General features: G+C 42.6%; 1 protein-coding gene across 1 annotated transcript in view; it reads right to left on the minus strand.

Moving 5' to 3' along the window:
* Positions 1-12,327, minus strand: part of LOC308407823 (voltage-gated potassium channel subunit beta-2-like) — a gene marked incomplete at both ends in the record, with an annotated part of 254,708 nt that overhangs the window by 69,037 nt on the left and 173,344 nt on the right. Inside the window, one exon of the mRNA XM_080899720.1 lies at positions 10,669-10,789. Within this exon, the coding sequence (XP_080755846.1) occupies positions 10,669-10,789 (121 nt within the window). The remainder of the gene's footprint in view (positions 1-10,668; positions 10,790-12,327) is intronic.

Genomic DNA, 12,327 nt, shown 5'->3' on the forward strand with positions numbered 1-12,327 from the left:
GATCTCCTCCATACCTGCTTCATGCCCTGGAGGACGGGGCTGTGGCCCCCCCACACCCTCTAGCAGATCATTACATGAAGGAGCCTTTTAAAAAAACAAGCGCGTCCATGCTCACAGGTGTACACACGGGTGATCGCACCCACAAACTACACCCTTTTTGGCTTCTACCTCAAAGCACACTGTGTTCTGTTGATCTTATGTGCTGCACAATAATGTTTAATATTTAGTATTTACTGTCATATTCCCATATATCATTGTGATGTTGTTTATTCTATTACTCTTGTTCTCTTCTGCTTGTTTTCTTTTTTCTTTTTCAACAGGTGATCCAGGTGATCGACATATGCATTTTCTGTTTCTTTTTTTCCCCTGCCCATTCTGTTGGTTTTTGTTTTTTGCCCTTCTCCCCCGTCCCTCTTCTCAGCTGTTTCTCTTTCCCTCTTTCTTTCTCCCCTTCTTTCCCCCAGTCAAGTCTGTCCCGTATTCAGCAAGTGAAAATAAAATAAACAATAAAAGGTGAATCAAATGGACCATTATGGCAAGGCTGGGATGGTCAATTTGGTAAAGTAAATCCGTTGGGCATCTTTCTTTGCCTTTAGACAACAATTCTGATGGCAAAAGAGCCAAACGGGACAGGCAAAAAAAAAAAAAAAAAAAAAAGGAGTGTCATTAATTGTAAGAAGGCAAACAGTTTGTGACCGTTGCGCTGTTATGTTAAGTTGATACGGAATAAAGACCAAAAAGGACAAGATACATACTGCTGGATTTATTGGACTGTTTACTTAATTCATGCATACCAATGACATCGCGTCACCCCTGTTAGCGACCACCTCAGTGGCTTCAAGCGTAGGCTTAGCCTCTACAGTTACTTTGTTAGGTTTTGTATTGTTGATTGTCATTTATGCTTAGAAATATTTAACCATATATGCTTAGAGGTGTATAATCATTTGTAGATTGAAAGAATGTCTCATCCTAGGAGGTCTGTAACAACTCTGTGTAGCATGAAGAGGGGAGTGCGTTCACTCCTCTCTAGAGTGTTCTGGCATAGATCACACACCTCCTAGGAGAGATCTTATCTTCTCTTTCTGATATATGGTTTAGCAAACACACGTATATCTGTTTAAGTGTAAGAGCCTTTTGTTCAGATGGACCTGCTAGACTCTTCACAGGGTCACATCTTGACCTCACCACACACACACACACACACACACACACACACACACACACACACACACAGGCAAAGTACTCTTTGTGTGTATGTAGACGTCATATGTTAATGACCCTATGCATATTCATGTAACCACAATAAAAGGAGTGCTATGGGGGACCTGGCTGAGAGTCTGACGGAGGTCAAGTGGTGGAACGACACTTGGCTCCAGGCAGGTCTCCCTCATGCATGAGTAACATGAAGAACTTTGCCTACTCGTGTCTTGCTTTGCTGTGTAATTATATTGTCCTCAACGTTCCAGCGAATAGGTTCAAGCTACAAACCTATCATTAATTGGTCCTTCGAGAGCTGGAGCCCTGGAATCGGCATTAACCGAGGGGAGGAGGGACACGCTGAAAGACTGACGTCAGCCAGGAAGTTCCTGTGGATTAACTGTCTGTCTTTTCTCCTCAATGAATGACGATCGGCGGGATCCGAGGCTGATATTACACGCTAAGCAACACCAAGTAAGTTTGAAGAGCCCGACTCTATAACCGTGTGGTTGTGCAGTCTCCGCCACTGTGTGAGGCGTTGAGAAGTTCGCTACTTTGTGGAGCAATAAGTGAGTTCCTCGCTACTTTGTGCAGCGAGAGGTGAGTTCTCCGCCACTGTGTGAGGCGTTGAGAGGTTCCTCGCTACTTTGTGCAGCGAGAGGTGAGTTCTCCGCCACTGTGTGAGGCGTTGAGAGGTTCCTCGCTACTTTGTGCAGCGAGAGGTGAGTTCTCCGCCACTTTGGGGGGCGTTGAGAGGTTCCTCGCTACTTTGTGGAGCGAGAGGTTCCTCGCTGCTTTGTGGAGCGAGAGGTGGTTCTCCGCCGCTTTGTGGGGAGTTGAGAAGTTCCGCGGGGTCCAGAATGTGCTGGACAATAGGCCTATTTTGTGTTGTTGTCGTTGTTGTCATCGTTGTTGTTGTTGTTGTTGTGTGAGTGTGTGCGGAGCAGAACACGTGGTCTGTGACACCGACTGTTGTTGTTATCATGGGTTTCTAAGCAACCAAGGGTGAGTCGGAGGGAGACAGACGTTTGTGCTGGACTTTGCTCCTGGCAGCACAAAGTATTTAAATAAAAATGTGAGAGAGCGGCGGCTCAACAGCTGCGCGGGTTCACGCGAGCGCGTTCACGCGGGTTTCACGTGGACCTGAGCCGTGCGGTTAATCGCAGGCTTATAAATGGAAGAGATTCAAATGTTAGAAGTTTTCAGAAAACACACCAGCCTTGGAGAGCGTGTGGAGAAGGCCTGCCACATCAGCCATGTGATTTATTTATGCAGATGAAAAAGTGAGTGTGAATGTGTCTGACATCACAGTGTTTCTGTGCGCTGTGTAAAAGTAATTGCCTCTGATTGTGAAGAGCGGTGATTCTGCAGGTCACCAGCTATAGTAAAGAAAAAAAAGAGAGTGAAAAAGAGAAAGAATTTATATTGTAGATGAAAAATAATCATAGGGAGAAGGTTTTGTGTTGATCAGCCAAAAAACAACTACAATTTCATTTTCTGCTTTTAAGAAAGGATTGTTCACAAAAACACACACACAGAGAGAGAGAGAGATGTGTGTTGATTAAGCAGTGATGATAATAATAAAAATGTCTTAGTTTGTCACTTTCAGGTGAAAAGCAGACCTGAATCAATTTTCCACATGCAGCAGTCGGAAGAAAGTTATAGTTTAACATCATTGGAAACATGCAGGCCAAGTTTCTGGCTGACTTATTTACAGCGCCATGTGTCTCTCAACCTCACAAGCAAGCAAGCTCTCACTCCTCCCTGAAGACAAGGAATGCAGCTCCAAAGCAATAACATGATAAAGAGACAGCAGCAAGTCCTGAGCAGAGTCCCAGCAAAGCAGCAGCAATGTGGACAAACAGCATCAGAGAAGAAGAGCAAACCCATCATCCTGACTGATCGGATGAATGGCACTGTGTTTACAACAAGCTGAAACTTCACTGTGCATGTGAAGAAAACGTTTGAGGAGAACTGAACAGTTGGAGTTTGACATTTGCCACCTGTGGAGTAAAATGGCAAGAAGAGACAGTGGAACACAGGACAAAGCTGAAGGAGAACTGCCGGCTATTGGACTATTGAAGTGGGAGAGGACAATAGAGTGAGAGTGGTGAGAACACAAATTTTGTTATTAAATGTGGGAAATCAAAATTTGGGTTAGCAAACCTGGGAAAAACAAAACTGACTGGTTAAGTTGGAAAATTGTGAAGGAGTCTGAAACACTGCGAAAATAGAAACATACAAAATCACACAAACAAGCAGAACATGCATTAACCCTACTAACAATTCCAAACACAAAATAACTCATGAAGATTAGACAACATCTTAAGCGTGTGAGTCTGTTTATCATCTTGTCCAAGTCACCTCGTGTGATGCAAAAACCAGTGGACTCATAGCACATTAGTTAAGAAATGATCAAATAATAGTAGAGAAATGTGTAGGAAAGGCAGCTTTAAGAACATGCCCTGCTGGAGATGCAGCTCCACAGACATGCATTAGACCTGCCTAATAACACAAACACACATGCAATGAAAATTAGCTTGTTATCTTTCATCAGTGTTAAAATAGTGTCAATTTAGCAGACACTTGTTATTAAATACTGAATTTATCCAATGCAAAAAATTGACTCTCTAGGTTGCAGGACAACAATTTAAACTTGTGGGAAAAAAGATTCTGGTTTGAGCAACCAGTGATCTGACAATAAATTTAGTTGTTAATATAGTAAATTGGGAGAAGCTTCCTGCTTGATTGATGCAGCACAAGTAATTTACTGTATGAGGGAAATTGTCTTTTGTGATACTATTTTGAACATGCATTTCTGTTGTCCTGTCAACTTAGTGGGTTAATAGCTGATATGCAAATTAGTTGATCGGTTTTAGATTAATGAAAGGTGACTGAATTCTAGCACGAGTGAATGGGATGTGTTGGAGTTTGTTGTGTGTTGAGTGGAGACTTTAAAACACTGAGTTTCCTGTTTTGATGTGCGAGTGAATCCTGTATTTAGATACACAACTCTGAATACGTCAGAACAAACTTTTTTTTTTGTGAAGTGCATGACACCATGTCACATGTTTTATGATGAAGGGAAAAGGAAAAGTGAATAGATCTGTGGCCTAAATGAGTGAAGAGCACATACCTGGTGATTAAACTCATAGCTAATATGACATTAGGGTTATGTTGTGTGTTGTGCAGCTGATGGTTGGTTTGGAGTGAATTTAGCTGATGATTCTTCTCCTGTTGTGAAGTTGATGAGGAGTTTGTGTCATGACTTAACAAGGCCTTTTTATTTTGATACTTTCACAGTGCACTGAAAGTTTGGTTTGATAATCTCTGTTATTTTTCATTTTTCATTTTTGAACAGGCACTGATTTTGTTTGTCTATTTCTTTTCTTTAAGAAGATCTGCACGTCGGGAATTGAAAGTGCTTTATGACCTGTCAAGAGGGACGTTGCGGGTGGGTTTTTCCACATTAAAATGGGCTCTGGAGAAAGCCACTTATTGGGACAAGTTCCTGTCCAAAAAGGATTCAGCGATGTAATCCGATCTAAAAGTTCTTCTTTTTCTTTTGAAATGACGTCATTTTGCTGGAAGTGGAAACTAAATGCGACGACAAGTTCCACTATCAGCAAAGAAAGAATGAATGAATGAATGGAAATAAAAAACAAACTGACTGACTGGTAAAAGCTGACAGGACTTGACCACGACTCAAGGTTAACCTCCACCTAGACAGGACAAAAGGGTGGATGAATTTATGTGTTTTTTGTTACAGGAGCAGAAAGATGACAGCAACATTCGAGGTTGCATGACGATTTAACCTTTTAAATGCCATTTTCTCTGTCTGTGAATTTACTATGTGTGTGTGTCATTCACTACCTTGTGTTGCTCACAGAGATTACTGTGAGAAAGTGTATACACCTGCGCAGCGCTAACATTTACATTTCTTTTTACAGCAGATGGTTAATCATGTGTTTGATCATGTGATTTATAAGAGGATTAGTTGATGTTTTTCCTACTACAGGATTTCTGGGTTTATATGTGAATGACATTCTTTCCACGGCTAGGGATGGCTAACTTTATGGTGTTTTTATGGCACCTCTGGAATGTGGATGGCCGACGCCTGCCCACCAGGATAATCCAAGTGTGTTGCTAATGTTTGTTTTTCTAAAAGTGCATGTGGAGGATTCAGCTGAAGTGGACAAGTGACATGAGAAAACCGAATAAGGGATGCAGTGTTTATGGTATAGGTGAAGATGGGCTATTGAGCTCATAGTGATTGTTGAGTTGAGTGACTTTGCTTAAGAGAAGTCACTGATTACATTAATGTTAACTGAGCACATGGGATGATCCATGTTTGAGGCGAATTATGGTAATAATAGTGATTTAATGATTTGAGAAAACCTGCACATGACACTTGTCTTGCCCGTGCTGAATGCTTATTGTTCTTATGATACAATTTTTTATAAGTGTGAAGTTTGATTTTACTTCCAAATCTTGCTTTCCAGGCCATGATGGTGTGTATGCAGGCTCCTGGGAGAGCCAGGTGTTAAGCAGACTTAATATGCAAAACACACTAAGATTTTCATTGCAGGATTATAGGTCCAGGGTGGTGCTGCTCCTGGGGAGGAGATGCCCTGATGTTGCCTGGGATATGATCTAGCTAACCTTTTTTCTTTAAGATAGGGATCCAGGTTTGATGAGTTGACTCGTGGGAGTGTCCATGAATCAAGAGGTGGGGTCCAGAATTAACATTAAACAATGTTTTTTATTATTGTTGCAGTGATTTGTGTGATTAGCCGTTTATTTACGGGTATTAAACCTATGCAAGTGGTGCATCCATGTTAAGATGAGGCTTTGATGGCCTATAAGTGAAGTTCACTGAACTAAAGAATGTGGTTTGATGATTGTTGACATGCTCTCCAAATAGTTTGTCTTCCTAGCAAGGAAATACAGGTGCAGCAGTAATCTCCTGAGAAATCTTCAGAGGCCCAGTGAGAAGCGCATAGCTGACAGCCCAGGCAGTGGCTGAGGTCAAAGGTCAAGCTGGTTGGGGCCCATCATGAAATCAGACCTTGGAGCCACAGCAAGGACCATGAAACTGCGTTGGAATGAGGGCTGTACCAAGGGGGAGTTCCAGAGGCCAATTCAAGTGCTTCTGACCATTTCAACTGCCTGTAAAATAGCGGAGAGACCCTCCTGGATTTATCAGAGCCATTGCAAAGAGGTCGAGGTCCCAGGAAACCCCAGCACCCTCAAGACAGCACAATAGAGAAATCTCACACTTGGTTGTTTCAGTGGTGAGGGGGGAGTGCTGATTGAGCCCCTGTAGGGTAAGCTCGCACTTCAACCTCCAGCCTCTGATCAACTCTAGGGCAACCAAGTGCGAGGCGTGACGGCTGAATCAGCTGAACCAGGAGGAAGGCAGAGAAGCTGAGTGTTTTGAGACAGGTCCAGCAGGCCCAAAATCAGGACTATGCGTGACGAGAAGGAGTGCCTGAGAGGATCGTCCACAAGATGGGAGCTGAGGCCAGGAGGGAGACTTCAGGAGGATCAGAGATCATCTTCAGCACAGCAGACATCACACAGAGAGCTGTGCTACTGAGCTTCCAGGAGATCAAGAGGAGACTTCCCACAGCAAGATTTAAATAAAATGAAAGATTCAATATTGACGCTGAGGAAGACAATTAAGGTGTACGACGTGCTCTGCCTTAAATCTTCAGCAGCGTTGGGACATGAAAACTCGAGGGATGAGGGGAGCGTGCCAAGCTCCATCGACGACGCAGAGGGAGTCTAAGGATGACATGATGATTCTGTGAAAAGCACAGGAACCAGAAGCTATGGTGGTGATAACAGCAGTTTCCTATGAGGTCTGCAGCATTGGAAATAGCTGAGACCCATGTTGACAAACAACAAAACCAACTGGTATGTTTGAATGTCTATTCTACATACATTTGGACTCTGGTCCTATGGACACTGATGGAAACAACTGGAAGAGACATTCATGACGCCCTGCAGAACTCAAACCACTCTGCAGAGAGACATGTGATTTGCACACCCGGAGGAAGCACCACCAAGCTGAGATGTTTTTGAAAATGTTACTTTTTTATTTTAACTATTAAATTAACAATTTCTTTGTTTGCTCGTAGGATGTAGTTTGCCATTGGATGAGATCAATGAGGAATGGGATAACTGCTAATACATTTATTAAACTGTGTACTTTTTCGGTAATTTAGGGTGATTTGACATATGCTGAATATAAAAATGTTTGCATTGACACTGTCAGACATGAGGTGATCATAACTGGGAGCTTTTCAAGCATAAAGGTCAAAAAGGGGGGAATGTTAGGTTTTGTATTGTTGATTGTCATTTATGCTTAGAAATATTTAACCATATATGCTTAGAGGTGTATAATCATTTGTAGATTGAAAGAATGTCTCATCCTAGGAGGTCTGTAACAACTCTGTGTAGCATGAAGAGGGGAGTGCGTTCACTCCTCTCTAGAGTGTTCTGGCATAGATCACACACCTCCTAGGAGAGGTCGTATCTTCTCTTTCTGATATATGGTTTAGCAAACACACGTATATCTGTTTAAGTATAAGAGCCTTTTGTTCAGATGGACCCGCTAGACTCTTCACAGGGTCACATCTTGACCTCACCACACACACCACACACACACACACACACACACACACACACACACACACACACACACACAGGCAAAGTACTCTTTGTGTGTATGTAGACGTCATATGTTAATGACCCTATGCATATTCATGTAACCACAATAAAAGGAGTGGTCTCCCTCATGCATGAGTAACATGAAGAACTTTGCCTACTCGTGTCTTGCTTTGCTGTGTAATTATATTGTCCTCAACGTTCCAGCGAATAGGTTCAAGCTACAAACCTATCAACTTTGTTGAAATAAATGGATTACATGGCGGTCTTTTCCTGTTTCATATGTTAGGCTTTGCTCTCTCTGTTTTTGGTAATTCCACACTGGTGGAATCCCAAACAAAACACGCATTAAGAGGCTCTAATGCCTGTGTGTCAATTTCGCGGTCCATGTCACCCCTACTTGTGGCCCACATGAAGAAATATTGTTTAAAATTATTATTCAAAAAGTTATTTAATATGAAAGTGATATGAGCAGAGTGTTCCAAGCATTGCCCTATACCCGTTATGTGCAAAAATAGGAGAGTTGAAAAGTACGAGTTATCACTGAGCAGAGACGGGAGATGGAAGCATGTAAATATAATAACAACCACTGCAGCCAAAAAGACTTGACTGTACACTGTGTTCGTGTTTTCCTCCGAAACAATAAGCAACCTTTCAATGCCTCTCTCTGTCTCTCGCTAGCAAAGTTGTCCCAGACAAGTGCTAACGAAGAAGCTGTCTTTGTTTTGTAATGAGCTTTTGTAATCTTTCGGCTACAAGGTCGACACGGAATCAGACATATTAGCCAGAGGTCCCTTTACTACGGTTCGGAGCAACAGACCTGTTTTATATACACTCAACAAAAATATAAACGCAACACCTTTGTTACTGCTCCCATTCCCCATGGGATGGACGTAGAGACCTAAAATTCATTCCAGATACACAATATAACCATCCCTCCCAAACAGTGGTCACAAATCAGTCCAAATGTGTGGTAGTGGGCACATCTGCTATATTGAGATAATCCATCCCACCTCACAGATGTGCCACATCAGGATGCTGATCTGACATCATGAGTAGTGCACAGGTGTACCTCAGACTGCCCACAACAAAAGGCCACCCTGGAATGTGCAGTTTTGTCTCACAGCAAAATGCCACAGATGCCACAAGCAATGAGGGAGCATGCAATTGGCATGCTGACAGCAGGAATGTCAACCAGATCTGTCGCCCGTGCATTGAATGTTCATTTCTCAACCATAAGCCGTCTCCACAGGCGTTTCAGAGAATATGGCAGCACATCCAACCGGCCTCACAACCGCAGACCTCGTGTAACCACACCAGCCCAGGACCTCCACATCCAGCAGGTTCACCTCCAAGATCGTCTGAGACCAGCCACCCAGACAGCTGCTGGAACAATTGGTTTGCACAACCAAACAATTTCTGCACAAACTGTCAGAAACCGTCTCAGGGACGCTCAACTGCATGCCCATCGTCCTCATCGGGGTCTTGACCTGACTCCAGCTCGTCGCCGTAACAGACTTGTGTGGGCAAATGCTCACATTCGATGGCGTCTGGCACGTTGGAGAGGTGTGCGCTTCACGGATGAATCATGGTTCACATTGTTCAGGGCAGATGGCAGCTGAGAATGTCCCAGTTCTTGCATGGCCAGCATACTCACCGGACATGTCACTCATTGAGCATGTTCGGGATGTGCTTGACCGGCGTATACGACAGCGTGTACCAGTTCCCACGAATATCCAACAACCTCGCACAGCCATTGACGTGGAGTGGACCAACATTCCACAGGCTACAATTGACAATCTGATAGACTCCATGCGACGATGTGTTGCACTGCATGAGGCAAATGGTGGTCACACCAGATACTGACCGGTTCTGGGTCCCCAGACCCCCAATAGCACAAAAAACTGCACATTCCAGGGTGGCCTTTTGTTGTGGGCAGTCTGAGGTACACCTGTGCACTACTCATGATGTCAGATCAGCATCCTGATGTGGCACACCTGTGAGGTGGGATGGATTATCTCAATATAGCAGATGTGCCCACTACCACACATTTGGACTGATTTGTGACCACTGTTTGGGAGGGATGGTTATATTGTGTATCTGGAATGAATTTTAGGTCTCTACGTCCATCCCATGGGGAATGGGAGCAGTAACAAAGGTGTTGCGTTTATATTTTTGTTGAGTGTATGTGCTGAATAATTTTCTATACAAGATCACTGCAAAAAATCGCAGCCTTACCTAATGTCCACCCTACTGTTACTCATTTGATATTAAGATTTAAAGATCTAGTTGGTATTGGTATGGTGAGTAACCCTCAGTAATAGTAATAAATCACATAGCAATAGTAGATCCATGTAGTTGTAAAAAGCTTGATAATATATTAAGTAATCCAAAGTATTCAGAATACATTATTCTCATTGAGTAAAGTTACGGAATACACTACACAATACATTTAGAGGCATGTATTCTGTAATCTGTAATAGAATATATTTTAAAAGTAACCTTCCCGACACTTCACATAGGTAACTATCTCCACGTGCTCAACACAAGTGGAGATAGTTTTGATGTAATAGAGAACATTTGGATAAACAAGGATCAGATATTAGCGTTGCTGATTGAATATCTTAGAAAATGCATTAACATACTAATTAAATTTAGAACACCAAGGTCAGGTAATTTTTCTCCATGTGCAAGTAATATTGATAGGATTACAAACTCCATTAAGTGTTCTAGAGTTAAGAATGAACAGTCATAATTTTCGGGACATGATGCTGTACACATCAGTGGTGGCTTGCTTACCTATCTTGTGGAAGAGTTCAGGAAGGTGCACTTCAACCTTTTCTCTTTGGAACATGTGGTACTCTGCCTGTTCACAAATTGGAGGGATCATGTTGAACTGTCGTGCCACGGAGTATGCCTCCTACAAATAATAGAGGAAAAAGCACCAAACATTTTTATTGGTCCATGATTTTCACCAAGAAACTGACCCTGTTTCAGTAAGTACTGAGTAATCCAATCCATTTAAGTGGAAGCATGTAATGTAGGCACAACCTTGTTTCTCGATTTTTTAAATTAATTAATTAATTAATTTTTAAATTTTTGCAGATGGGACACATATGACTGGGGGACAAGAAAGAAAGAAAGAAAGAAAGAAAGAAAGAAAGAAAGAAAGAAAGAAAGAAAGAAAGAAAGAAAGAAAGAAAGAAAGAAAGAGACAGTGAGAGAAAACATTTAAAAAAAAAAAGGTAAAAATCCCCTGATCACCTGTTGAGAGAAAAGCAAAAACGAAAAAAGAGAAAAAAAAAAGCAAAAAAAGAGCAATACAATAAACACAACAACATTGCAAGTACGTAGATAATTGTAAGCAACAGTAAATACTAAATATTGAATGTATTGTGCAGCATGCAAGACCACACAAGCACACAATGTGCTTTGAGGTAGCAGCCAAGGAAGATATAGTTTGTGTCTGTGAGGACCACAGGACACCTGTGTGAACACTTGTATTCAAAAGGTTTCTCCATGTAATGATCTGCTGTGGGAAGCCATAGCCATGTCCCCGGCGCATGAAACAGGCATGGAGGAGATCCAGGCCCAGACATCCAGAGGTTCCCAGAGCATAAAAGCCCAAGAAGGACCATCAGAAGGGCAACGGTGCCACCCTCAGGGAAAGAGCTGAAAGGAGCCTTAGGTGTGGGGTCAGCCAGCAGTCACCATGCAGAAGCCACAGGGAGCTGCAGTGACATGCCTGTGGGCTCTGCCAGCAGCTAGCCATTCCAAAGTGGACCGAGCCCCAGGCCCAGAGGCCCAAGGTCCAAGGGCCCCCCCACCCCCCAGAAGGAGTCAAATGTGATGGACTTACAATTTAAAACACACATAAATGTTGTATTTTACATCTGATTGCCCTAAGGCCTTATGAGGTCCTCCACACTATGCACTTGAGCATATAAAAGTGTTGATCACCTCTTTCATTGAAGTTTGAGTGTTTTAACCCTTTCATGCATAGTAGTCACTATAGTGGACAGCTACTCAAAGGCTGTTTTCTTGTATTTGTGTCAGTGTTAATGGTATGTTTGCACATAAACCACTACACTGGATACTGCTGTGTCACTCCATACTGTGCAACCCACTGGTCATTTAATGTTACTATAGATGCATGCAGTGTTGGGGAGTAACGGAATACATGTACCGGAATGTACTGGAATACAATTTTAAATAAATTTCTTCATTTAGTGACAATCATTTTCAAACCAGTACATTGGATTTCAAATTAGGCTAATTCAAATTCAATTTTAGAATTTGAGTTCAATTTTATATATTATAAGGCAGCACGGTGGCACGGTGGTTAGCACTGTTGCCGCACAGCAAGAAGGTCCTGAGTTCAATTACACCATCAGGCCGGGGTCTTTCTGTGTGGAGTTTGCATGTTCTCCCCGTGTTTGCGTGGGTTCTCTCCGGGTA

The sequence above is a fragment of the Rhamphochromis sp. 'chilingali' genome, assembly GCF_963969265.1.
Source record: "Rhamphochromis sp. 'chilingali' genome assembly, chromosome: 12".
NCBI classification, from domain to species: Eukaryota; Metazoa; Chordata; class Actinopteri; order Cichliformes; family Cichlidae; genus Rhamphochromis; species Rhamphochromis sp. 'chilingali'.